General features: G+C 39.9%; 1 protein-coding gene across 4 annotated transcripts in view; it reads right to left on the reverse strand.

Annotated features, from left to right (window-relative positions):
• The window catches only part of LOC143227851 (neprilysin-1-like), a 93,429-nt gene that overhangs the window by 44,654 nt on the left and 34,808 nt on the right, over positions 1-13,967 (reverse strand). For all 4 annotated transcript variants that reach the window (XM_076459190.1, XM_076459192.1, XM_076459191.1 and 1 more), the window contains one exon: positions 7,809-7,991. In XM_076459190.1, the coding sequence (XP_076315305.1) occupies positions 7,809-7,991 (183 nt within the window). The remainder of the gene's footprint in view (positions 1-7,808; positions 7,992-13,967) is intronic.

Consider the following 13,967-nt stretch of genomic DNA (forward strand, 5'->3'; position numbering starts at 1 on the left):
TCCTTAGACCTTCAGCGTTTTATCTTTAACTTTGGCTATCATAAGTTGCCTTCTGAAGAATTCGCAATAGATGTGAGAATTTTATGGACACAGTGGTTATTCTAGACAGCGAAACGCGTTTTTATAGCAGTGGGCCACGAACCACAAATATTCAAATTGATAGTCGGAACACGCTAACAACTCGGTAACTTGTTTAACAAAAATAAATTTCGCTTTAAAATGAAGATCGGAGAAGGATTGTTAATTGACTCGTGCTAGATTACTGATAAAGAGAGTTTTCTTCGAACGCTGCGAGGTTATTTAACAATCGATTATCAGAAAATAAGGATCTTCATAATTAAGAAAACATATTTTTAGTAAATTATCATACAATTTTAAAATAGCTAAAGACGGAGTGACGTTTGAAGTAAAACATTATTACCCATCCTACCCCCCGTTTACGTAATGAGCTATTCTCGTCAGCTGTGAACAAAACGCATGAAGTGTCCTCGTATAATACCTTTACCCCAGCTATCAAAACTGGAAGACGTGGTTTATTTTAAGTTACGTTTAATATGGTGCTTCTATCATGCTACTGAACAGAAAGTTACAGTTTTAATGATAGTTTTAGATAAAACCTGACTGAATATCTTCCGCACATTGAAAGATACAACATCTGTTGAAAGGCTTTAGGGCGTTTCAGAAACAAAGACAGGTTTAAATTCTACACCGTATAGAGCGGTGTATTTTCGGTAAACGTAGAGCGATCATGAGTTTTTGTAGACTTGTTTATAATTGTTGATTAATATTTCTGTTTTGTTTTAGCGCAAAGCTATGCAATATACCATCTGTGTTCTATCCGCCGGAGAGAGCTGAGCCCGTTGTAAGTCCGTAAACCTAATGCTAACCCACTAGGAAACTTATGGATAAACCACCGAAACGTACTGTGATAAATTATTATACTAATAAAAACGTTTGTTTATGTGTTAGAACTGCAAAGGTACACAAAGAGCTGCGTGCATTGTAACTTCCACAGGGGTCGAACTATTGTTTAGCGTTTCTATGCCCTCAAGATTACCTTTGAGCTGAAGGGGGTCCATAAAGTTTAAGAACTGAAAGAGACACTTTAACGTGGCCCACACGTGAGCGTTAACTCAATTACAGTTTCTAAAACGTATTTCAGTGGAATGCCACACTTTGAGAGAGGTCTATGACCCAATATTTTACGGAATGCTAAACTTCAAGTTGGGACCCTAATCACGTATTTTTCAAGCTAGAAATATAGCCTGTTACATTGATAGCACAGCTTCCGACTTCTGATTGGTCATCACGAAGATAACCTTGCTACAGATAGTTCACGTGACTTCCTTTTCCTGATTTACTGACTATAATTCTCTCCGTTTGTTTTAGATAAGAGTGAATATAAAGCCAACGGAACGTGACTATTCAAGTTTTACACATATATACACACATCAATCTATCGATTATTTATGTTATAGAAAGTTTATTTGGTTTTGTTACAACCATTCTTTCACGATAGTGAAACTTTTCCTCCCTGTTTACCAGATAAAGATGAAAAGTAATGTTGGATTTTGTTTTTAGCACTTGGTTCTTTAGATAAGCGGTTATAAGAAATATGTGATACATAAATCACGACAGGGTTAATGTATTGTTGATAAACAGAATTCCTGATAGAAAATCGTATAAGTTTCGCGTGTTGGTGTATCTAGTCATGTGGTAGCTAAAAAGTAAAAGTGCTTTACTAACAAGTTCAAGTTCTAGAAGATTAAAAGTTTGGCTCGGTAGGTGGACCACTCACGTGTTGTGCAGGTGATTTATTAGGACCACTCACGTGTTGTGCAGGTGATTTGTTAGGACCATTCACCTTGCGTGCGGGTGATTTGTTAGGATCACTCACGTGTTGTGCAGGTGATTTATTAGGACCACTCACGTGTTGTGCAGGTGATTTGTTAGGACCACTCACCTTGCGTGCGGGTGATTTTATTAGGACCACTCACGTGTTGTGCAGGTGATTTATTAGGACCACTCACGTGTTGTGCAGGTGATTTGTTAGGACCACTCACCTTGCGTGCGGGTGATTTGTTAGGACCACTCACGTGTTGTGCAGGTGATTTGTTAGGACCGCTCACGTGTTGTGCAGGTGATTTGAAAGGACCGCTCACGTGTTGTGCAGGTGATTTGTTAGGACCACTCACCTTGCGTGCGGGTGATTTGTTAGGACCACTCACGTGTTGTGCAGGTGATTTGTTAGGACCACTCACCTTGCGTGCGGGTGATTTGTTAGGATCACTCACGTGTTGTGCGGGTGATTTGTTAGGACCACTCACGTGTTGTGCAGGTGATTTATTAGGACCACTCACGTGTTGTGCAGGTGATTTGTTAGGACCATTCACCTTGCGTGCGGGTGATTTGTTAGGACCACTCACCTTGCGTGCGGGTGATTTGTTAGGACCATTCGCGTGTTATGCAGGTGATTTGTTAGGACCGCTCACGTGTTGTGCAGGTGATTTATTAGGACCACTCACGTGTTATACAGGTGATTTGTTAGGACCACTCACGTGTTGTGCAGGTGATTTGTTAGGATCATTCACCTTACGTGCGGGTGATTTGTTAGGACCACTCACGTGTTGTGCAGGTGATTTGTTAGGACCACTCGGGTGTTGTGCAGGTGATTTATTAGGACCGCTCACGTGTTGTGCAGGTGATTTGTTAGGACCGCTCACGTGTTGTGCAAGTGATTTGTTAGGACCACTCACGTGTTGTGCAGGTGATTTGTTAGGACCATTCACGTGTTGTGCAGGTGATTTGTTAGGACCATTCACCTTGCGTGCGGGTGAATTGTTAGGACCACTTACCTTGCGTGCGGGTGATTTGTTAGGACCACTCACGTGTTGTGCAGGTGATTTGTTAGGACCGCTCACGTGTTGTGCAGGTGATTTATTAGGACCACTCACGTGTTATGCAGGTGATTTGTTAGGACCACTCACGTGTTGTGCAGGTGATTTGTTAGGACCACTCACGTGTTGTGCAAGTGATTTGTTAGGACCGCTCACGTGTTGTGCAGGTGATTTATTAGGACCACTCACCTTGCGTGCGGGTGATTTTATTAGGACCACTCACGTGTTGTGCAGGTGATTTATTAGGACCACTCACGTGTTATGCAGGTGATTTGTTAGGACCACTCACGTGTTGTGCAGCTGATTTGTTAGGACCACTCACGTGTTGTGCAGGTGATTTGTTAGGACCGCTCACGTGTTGTGCAGGTGATTTGAAAGGACCTCTCACGTGTTGTGCAGGTGATTTGTTAGGACCACTCACCTTGCGTGCGGGTGATTTGTTAGGACCACTCACGTGTTGTGCAGGTGATTTGTTAGGACCACTCACGTGTTGTGCGGGTGATTTGTTAGGATCACTCACGTGTTGTGCAGGTGATTTGTTAGGATCACTCACGTGTTGTGCAGGTGATTTATTAGGACCACGCACGTGTTGTGCAGGTGATTTGTTAGGACCACTCACGTGTTGTGCAGGTGATTTGTTAGGACCACTCACCTTGCGTGCGGGTGATTTGTTAGGATCACTCACGTGTTGTGCGGGTGATTTGTTAGGACCACTCACGTGTTGTGCAGGTGATTTATTAGGACCACTCACGTGTTATGCAGGTGATTTGTTAGGACCACTCACGTGTTGTGCAGGTGATTTGTTAGGACCACTCACGTGTTGTGCAAGTGATTTGTTAGGACCGCTCACGTGTTGTGCAGGTGATTTATTAGGACCACTCACCTTGCGTGCGGGTGATTTTATTAGGACCACTCACGTGTTGTGCAGGTGATTTATTAGGACCACTCACGTGTTATGCAGGTGATTTGTTAGGACCACTCACGTGTTGTGCAGCTGATTTGTTAGGACCACTCACGTGTTGTGCAGGTGATTTGTTAGGACCGCTCACGTGTTGTGCAGGTGATTTGAAAGGACCTCTCACGTGTTGTGCAGGTGATTTGTTAGGACCACTCACCTTGCGTGCGGGTGATTTGTTAGGACCACTCACGTGTTGTGCAGGTGATTTGTTAGGACCACTCACGTGTTGTGCGGGTGATTTGTTAGGATCACTCACGTGTTGTGCAGGTGATTTGTTAGGATCACTCACGTGTTGTGCAGGTGATTTATTAGGACCACGCACGTGTTGTGCAGGTGATTTGTTAGGACCACTCACGTGTTGTGCAGGTGATTTGTTAGGACCACTCACCTTGCGTGCGGGTGATTTGTTAGGATCACTCACGTGTTGTGCGGGTGATTTGTTAGGACCACTCACGTGTTGTGCAGGTGATTTATTAGGACCACTCACGTGTTGTGCAGGTGATTTGTTAGGATCACTCACGTGTTGTGCAGGTGATTTATTAGGACCACAAAGCCACCACATCCGGCTATCTGCTCAATCCACCGAGGGGAATCGCTTCCCTGATTTTAGCGTCGTTGTAAATCTATAGACTTATCGCTGTACCAGCGGGAGACATAGAAGTTGGTTGTTCTTTGTTCCAAACAATACACGGTCTTCTAGTATTTTCACGTCATGTGCGCGTGCTGTTCTTTATATGTTTATATACAGATGTTACCCAGTATATTTTACGATTTGCGCAAGTTAAATCTTTTTTGTCTATCAAATCCCATTCGTCAATATATATATGTATATATATGATCTTACACATGATCTTAAATTGGCCAATACTCAGAAGTTTATTAATAGTAGGCATGTAAGTGCGCGTCAATTCGCAACAAAAAAATACCACAGTGGGTAATGAGTAACCGCCTTACAAACCCGCGGTGTATTTGCTCTAACACAAAAATAATTGTAAAAAAAATAACAAAATGAACAAAATTTTAAAGTTTTGTCAGTATCATTGAACTTCGAAGATCTCATCCCGCGCACTATTTCCATAAATGTTTAATTCAGCCAAAAACTTTATACAGTAATTTAACAGACAGATCATCTTTCGTAAATATTTATCAGAGAAAAAAATATATATAATTAGTTGATTATTTTTAGTTCCCCGGTATAGCAGCGGTAAATATTCGGATTTACAATGCTGAAATCGAGGGTTCAATTCCTCTCGATGGACAGATAGCCCGATGTGGCTTTGCTATAACAAAATAGACACGTTCACATTTGACTTTTACATAATAAATGATAGTTTCATAAAATACATATCTGTATCAAACTTTGTATCATTTTTTTTTTCTGGGTGCGAACCCCCACAGAAACCATCTCCTAAATGAACTAAGTTTCAGAAGTGATTTTTTTTTTCCATTTTCACCAATGGCGTTATCTGATATTCATTTGTTGATTAAAATATAAGCACTATTTAGACCACTCACGTGTTGTGCAGGTGATTTGTTAGGACCACTCACCTTGCGTGCGGGTGATTTGTTAGGATCACTCACGTGTTGTGCGGGTGATTTGTTAGGACCACTCACGTGTTGTGCAGGTGATTTATTAGGACCACTCACGTGTTGTGCAGGTGATTTGTTAGGACCATTCACCTTGCGTGCGGGTGATTTGTTAGGACCACTCACCTTGCGTGCGGGTGATTTGTTAGGACCATTCGCGTGTTATGCAGGTGATTTGTTAGGACCGCTCACGTGTTGTGCAGGTGATTTATTAGGACCACTCACGTGTTGTGCAGGTGATTTGTTAGGACCACTCACCTTGCGTGCGGGTGATTTGTTAGGATCACTCACGTGTTGTGCGGGTGATTTGTTAGGACCACTCACGTGTTGTGCAGGTGATTTATTAGGACCACTCACGTGTTGTGCAGGTGATTTGTTAGGATCACTCACGTGTTGTGCAGGTGATTTATTAGGACCACGCACGTGTTGTGCAGGTGATTTGTTAGGACCACTCACGTGTTGTGCAGGTGATTTGTTAGGACCACTCACCTTGCGTGCGGGTGATTTGTTAGGATCACTCACGTGTTGTGCGGGTGATTTGTTAGGACCACTCACGTGTTGTGCAGGTGATTTATTAGGACCACTCACGTGTTGTGCAGGTGATTTGTTAGGACCATTCACCTTGCGTGCGGGTGATTTGTTAGGACCACTCACCTTGCGTGCGGGTGATTTGTTAGGACCATTCGCGTGTTATGCAGGTGATTTGTTAGGACCGCTCACGTGTTGTGCAGGTGATTTATTAGGACCACTCACGTGTTATGCAGGTGATTTGTTAGGACCACTCACGTGTTGTGCAGGTGATTTGTTAGGATCATTCACCTTACGTGCGGGTGATTTGTTAGGACCACTGACGTGTTGTGCAGGTGATTTGTTAGGACCGCTCATGTGTTGTGCAGGTGATTTGTTAGGACCACTGACGTGTTGTGCAGGTGAGTTGTTAGGACCATTCACGTGTTATGCAGGTGATTTGTTAGGACCATTCACCTTGCGTGCGGGTGATTTGTTAGGACCACTTACCTTGCGTGCGGGTGATTTGTTAGGACTACTCACCTTGCGTGCGGGTGATTTGTTAGGACCACTCACGTGTTGTGCGGGTGATTTCTTAGAACCACTCACGTGTTGTGCAGGTGGTTTGTTAGGACCACTCACGTGTTGTGCAGGTGATTTGTTAGGACCACTCACCTTGCGTGCGGGTGATTTGTTAGGATCACTCACGTGTTGTGCGGGTGATTTGTTAGAACCACTCACGTGTTGTGCAGATGATTTGTTAGGACCATTCACCTTGTGTGCGGGATGCCTCGGGTTTGATTCCATGCAATCAAATTAAAAGACAACTTGATTACCTTAAAGATACTGATGTGCTATAGCGGACCGTTTAAGATTGAGGACGGGCCTTGTTTGAGAGAGGTTATAAGGATGCAGTAATTTAAATTAACAAGAAGTGTCTAATTAACATCGTTGGCGACTGAAACTCTTGGACCAGTTAGTAGAACGTTTGTTTATAGTGCGAGACGAAAAAAAAAACACGAAACTGTCATACTTTTATAGAAGAATAACTACAAGTGTACATTACAGGTCAGCAAGATACTGGTCAGATATTTAAGGAAACGTTCACACGGTAGATTGATACAGAATGGTACAAGTAAAAACACATACACACACTCTTTGGTTTTACTTTGAAAATATAACAACAGGATTAAGGTTGGTGATTAAGATGTGAAAAAGTGTTTCGAATGTTAAAAATAATATATCTCGATAAACCTTAGCTGAGCCACCTTTCTAGTTAATTTTATGATCTGATGTTTAGACATTATTCCTAATTATAGGTAATAAAAATTGATTTACAGTTGAAATAATCAAGATACTCAAATGAGGGCTATACGTTTTCATCTCAGTTGGGTTGGGTTTCGTTATTCTCATGAATACACGACTCTCGTGGCTCAGCGGGCTTAAAACTCTAAAAATTAGGTTTCGATACTTGCGCCGAACAATGTAAGATAGCCTAGTGCGGAGTTTTCACTTAGCTAACAAGCAAAAAACATTGTTTAAATATCAGTTGGTAATGAAATCTCACTGTTTTCGCCTTTCATAATATCAGCATAAACAGGTTTTAATAGTGATACATGTTTAATTAATATAAGTAAACCTTATTAAGTCGATAGTTAGAGCTTTTGTTAAGAGTGGAAAATAAGAATAAACACCAGCGCCACATTCCCATATAGCTTGGCGTATCTTTGTTCAAAACAGTACAAAAATACACAAAGTATTTTGTTATTGCGTTTATTTTATGAAATTATCAGTGTTTCATGAACCTTATCTATATATTGAAAATATCTTACTTTTAGATTCGAATAAATTGAGCTTACCTCTGCAAATGCGGTTTCAAAAGCAATCATATCTTCAACGTCCTCGGCGGCCTGTTTAGAATCAGCGTCTAGAAGTCTCAAGGTCTCAGTTATCAGTTCCCTATAGAGCTGAATATAAGCCTGGTTCTCCTCCGTGGCGTTTAGATAGTAGTCAGGGCTGAGTACGCTGGTGTCGCTGTGCAGCTGTGAAATTGATTAACATTTATACGTGAGATGTTGTTAACAAAAGGAAAAAAATATCTCGGAAATTGTGTGTGCTAATAACATGTTATCATAACGGAAGAAATCTATGGGTTTATTTGTTTGTTGAATTGTGTGCAAAGCTCTCTGATTTAGCTAGTCATCACCACCCACCGCCAACTCTTGGGCTACTCTTTCACCGAAGAATAGTAGGATTGACCGTCACATTATAACGACCGTACAGTTGAAAGGAAGAGCATGTTTGGTATCTCAGGGATTCGATCCCGCGACACTCGTATTGCGAAACGAGCGCCCCAACTACCTGGTCGTGCCGGACTTATGTGTTTGTACATGGACAGGTTTGTGTCTGTACAAGATATTCCAGTAATCTTGGAACACAAACAAGAATGTTATGTCACACATGCAGAATATTATCGACTAGTCATACCTGAATAAATTTATATGTTTATACTAGGAGGGAATGTGGCGTACGTTCCAGTAACACTGGTTTACTTTGAGTAAACCAATGAGTTCGATGCATTTATACATGTAGGCGGATAAAAATAGGTTCCCGTCAATTTGGTGTACTGATACCAAAATTACTTCAAATTTTAAACAGGGTAGAGGATGTAAACTGTAAAGTATTTTCCAACAGATTTGGAATTTATAGCCAAACGAGCGTTTGAGCGCAAACTTGGTGTTAACAGTTTGAACCACACGTTAGATTTTCTGATTCAACAAAAGTCTTAAGGTTAAGCCTACAAGCAATAGTTTAAGAAAAACAAAAAACTAGCAGACCATCGACGCAGAATTAACAACTTTCTCATTAATGATCCATTCTTAGCTTCTTGATAAACATGTCCAATTTAAAATTGTATTTTGATTGTTTTGAAATTCGCGCAAAGCTACTCGAGGGCTATCTGCGCTAACCGTCCCTAATTTAGCAGTGTAAGACTAGAGGAAAGGCAGCTAGTCATCATCAATTCTTGGGCTACTCTCTTACCAACGAATAGTGGGATTGACCATAACATTATAACGCCTCACAGCTGAAAGGGCGAGCAAGTTTGGTGCGACCGGGATTCGAACCTGCGACCCTCAAATTACGAGTCGAACGCCTTAAATCACCTGGCCATGCCGGGCCCCTTAAAATTGTAAAAAAATATTGTATGATTATTACAAGACTAGTATATACTATGTTACGTTTAGCGGCAGTAATAAACGAAGTAGGTTTATGTAAATCACACACTCTATTGTGAATAATGACATACAGTTCCGGTCTTGGGCCCCGCAGGGGTTAGATATATATATATATATAACCTTGTTTTGTGAGCCAAATGCTTGAATTTGTTGATAACCATAAATACGCAGTCTCACCCTTGTTCTTGAATCTTAAAGGATGACAAACACGTAAACAACTACTACTTTATCTGTATAGAAGATGACCTTACATTACTAATATAAAAACAAAAAACAACAACAACCAAACATCTGAATACTTAATGTTTTGAAACGGTTCGTGTATCACATTCAGCAACGGAAACTGTATAATAGATAGATAGGTACATTCGTTAATTAACCGTATGGGTTTTGGAGCTTTATCTATAAGAACCACTTATAGAAGTAGCTATGCAGGTTCCCCCAAGCCGTTCTAAGTAGTTGTTTTGCCTTAAGGCCAAATCTTCACTTTTTAAATTAATCTGTTTGTCGCTACACTTTCTGTGATAACTTATCTATAATACTACTAATTGGTAGCCTGTTTTCGATTCTCCTTGCCATACGTATTACTGAAGAAGCAGGCGTTGATTAGAACAGTTTATTAAAAAAAAACTTTAAGAATTGAACCCTAATCGTAAAACACGTCTGTCTGTTTGTCTGACCTGCAATAACTGACCTCAAGTTCAAAGGGTATGTCTTCGATTTTTTTCTCTCTCATATATCACATTAAACTCTTTGCGAAAAGGTATTGAAATTACCCAATGTCTAATATAATCGTCTTATTCTAAACTGTTAAATATAATCAGGAAGTTTTATTTCGCTGAAAACCACTTCCGGTTTTATATCAACGTGGTCGACGTAGATTTCTTTCCATTAAAGTATTTTGTCGATATTTCTACTCTATTAGGTTACCTGCAGTTTGAAGGATTTTCCAGAGCCCAGAAATAATCTTGGGTATATTGAACTACGTTCAGGAGAGTAACAAAATAAATATGATTGAAAATGAATAAAAAAAGGAGAAAAAAACCCGTCAAAGTTTGAGGAAAACGTTACAGAACAATATAAAGAAAAGCATAATCATATACAAACTCTGAACACAAAATCGAACAAAATATGGATGTGCTTTTACAAATTTAGAACGAAGAAAGTTGAAGAAAGAAAAGACGTTTCAGAAAAATAAATGTTTATCCTTCAGATATTCAACGTGTCACTCGCTCACCGTGAGTTTTAAATCTAATGTTCCGATATCAGCTTCAGAACTTATCTCCTCGCCATGGCAAAGATAGATCAATATTATTACTAGAAAATTCGTTACAGAACATTATATTGGTTAGGTGGTTAGGTTTGGTTTGTTTTGAATTTCGCGCAAAGCTACACTAGGGCTATCTGAGCTAGCCGTCCCTAATTTAGCAGTGTAAGACTAGAGGGAAAGCAGCTAGTCATCACCACCCACCGCCAATTCTTGGATCACTATTTTACCAACGAATAATGGGATTGATCGTCACATTATAACGCCCCCCACGGCTGAAAGGACGAGCATGTTTGGTGTGACGGGGTTTGGATCCCACGATCCTCGGATTACGAGTCGAGTGCCTAATCACCGGGCCTTGGTGGTTAGGACATTGGACTCGCTATCTGCAGATTGTGGATTCGAATCTCCGTCCCACTAAAGATGTTCACCATTTCAAGCGTGGGGACGTTATTTACACTCTGTGCACGGTGAAACAAAGCGAGCCTCACTCGGCCCACGTGTATGAAGTACCCCTGATGATCTTGCTTCTAACTTACAACGTATTGTAATTAGATGTATCGGCTTCTTGTTAGAAGTAACAACAACGTTTGCTTTATCAGTTTAGTTTGTCTCACTTTTCCATACAATCTCATGTATCTCGAAATCCTTGGAGTTATCACGTGCAAGACCCACGTGGTCAATTTTATCTCATTTACCACATTCAATAGAGCCAGTAAATAACAGGTTCTTCTGTCCAAGCTGCAAGATTTTTAATACGTTTGAATTAGACGGACAAGATCGTCCAGATTAAGAAAGCTGAAGATGATGACCACGAAGGTCAAAACGTTGTTCTCTCCTTATCGGTAAAAGTGTTGATACCCATGCCAGCCGTTCTGAGATATATTTTTATTTCAAGTGGGTTTCTCGTCATTAAGGTAATCCTACGTACTCAGCAGATAGTCTGATGTGGCTTTGCTATATGAAAACACACACACACACTCGTCTTACGTTTAAGAAAGCCTCATTTTAATATTAACTGTTCATTAACTAAAACATCAAAACACATATTAGAGCTAAGAACATTGTGACTTCATAAATTACATTGTACTCAGGTAAAATATACAATAACATAAGATGTGTAAGTAAACTACACAGTAACCCGTATTAACTCATGATGTGTGTTCGTGGATTTGGTCGTGAACTCCAATAGTTTTGGTGCTATATGAACTGGACTTGGCAGCGGACACGGAGTAGTCCCGGCGAGTGTCCTTATCTGTACGGAGTAATCCAGTACTAAGAGGGAAGGAGGTATACTGCACAAGAAAAGTCACCCAGGAATGATGGGTGTCTGTAAGGAGGTTTTCAGGGTCACCGAACAAAATCTGGTATCAGGTTCTGTGTTTTCTTACTCCTTGGGATCCAGTGGGGGCACCATTTTTAAATATGTGTTTGGGACTTGGATATAGAGTTCTAAGGGTATCTTGCAGGCTTCAGCGGTTGGAACTTCTGTAAAGAGGGATATAACATCGAAACCGGCCATTAAGGCTTTATGATTAAGTTGATTAAGATTAGACTTGAAATTAAAAGAGTCTTTGATGAATGAGCTGGCTGATGTTACATATTTGGAGAATGCCCATGCTATGTATTTACCAAGATTGTAAATAAACGAGACCCTAGCCCATCTACAGACATTCCCAGCAACCAATTAGCAACCCTCATAGAATTCACCACGATGAAGACAAACTTCATGTTCAACAACCACAACTATATACAAACAAATGGCCTAAGCATGGGCAACCCAGTGTCACCAGTTCTATCCAATATTTTTATGACACAAGTTGAAACACAAGCAATTAACACAGCATTACATCCACCACTATACTGGTACAGATATGTAGACGACACGATTGCGGGATTCAGATCTACAGAACACACAGTTAATTTTTTCAATCACATTAACTCTATACATCCCAACATCAACTTCACATGTGAACAAGAAGAAAGCAATCAAATATCATTTTTAACTTCAAAATTACAAGAACCGACACACAATTTAAAACAGAAATCCACCGAAAAATAACCCATACTGGACTATACATTCCTTGGTACTCAGCACATGAAACAAAACAAAAGCTCAACATACTAAGAAGCCAAATAAACACAGCCATAAAACTGTGCTCACCGGATAAAATTAACGATGAATTAGACAAAATAAAACAATACTTCATCAACATCAATAAGTGTCCTCCACAAACCGTAGAAAACATTATACGTACACACCTAGACAGAAAGCAAAATCAACCAACTAAAGTAAATATATCTCACGAATCAAAAAATCCCAAAACCATATACTGCTGCATATCATATATTCCCGACATCAGCAGAAAAATAACCGACATTTGGCAAAAACTAGTAACAAAATATGACATTTCAGTTAATACCAAATTTAACCAAAAACCAGAGCACAAAACTGAGGTCTATACTATGTAAAACCCACACTGACAAACACCACACCAACATTATTTATAAAATACAATGTGATAACTGCTACGACTTCTATATTGGAGAAACAAGTAGAACAATGGAAAGCAGATTCAAAGAACACAAAAAGTCACCTTCACACGTTTTCGAACACTTTAAGTCAAATAAACACAACCATAGAAAACACTCAAATACTAAATAAAGAAACAAACATAAACAAAAGCAAAATTAAAGAAGCCTTATTTATACAACAACTTAAGCCCAAAATAAACCAATACAAAGGAACACCTTTATATCTATATTAAAATATAATAAAATAAATGATAATAATAAAATAAATAAATAAATTGTATATTCAACATCTAAGCCCGCCCTCTACATTCCGACACTCATTACACAACCCCTTTCAAACATGTGGTCAGCTTCCGGTCAGTTACCTCTCTCTTTCTTTGTGAACCTGACGATGACCGAAAAAGGTCGAAACGTTGTTCACTCATCTACGTAAAATATTTTCTCAACCCAAACGAGCCGTTTTTACATATGTATTAGTTACAGCTTGATCATTATCTGGGGGACCCTGAATGATGGAGGGGCTTTTGAACTCTATAGGGAAGGTGCAGGTATCTTATGCTAGACATAAAGGGTATTCATATTTTAAACCTGAACAGTTTCTTGTGTGAATATGGGTTAAATGAACGGGTTAGGGACCCCTAAAGTTCAGGTGTATACGTCTCTAATTTAGAACTACTGAACAATCAGAGCTCGGTTAGGTGTTTTGAATCGAATAACAAGATCGACTACTATTTTTATAACGTTTTCAAAGCTAAAATTGCGAGGCGTTCAGTGGAGTCGTAGCTCTAACCTTAGCCTTTTCGTTTCTCAGCCTAGTTCTCGAGTGATAATGGTTGACATTTTTACGTCTTTATTTTGTTAGGTATTTATACAGAATGGTCAGAATGAGACTAATCGTGTGATATGTAATTTATGATTAATTTTTATGAATTCCTAAAGATTAATTTTTCAGTTGTGTGCACACCCTAGTTGCTTAGCTG

This window comes from Tachypleus tridentatus, chromosome 10 (genome assembly GCF_004210375.1).
Source record: "Tachypleus tridentatus isolate NWPU-2018 chromosome 10, ASM421037v1, whole genome shotgun sequence".
NCBI classification, from domain to species: Eukaryota; Metazoa; Arthropoda; class Merostomata; order Xiphosura; family Limulidae; genus Tachypleus; species Tachypleus tridentatus.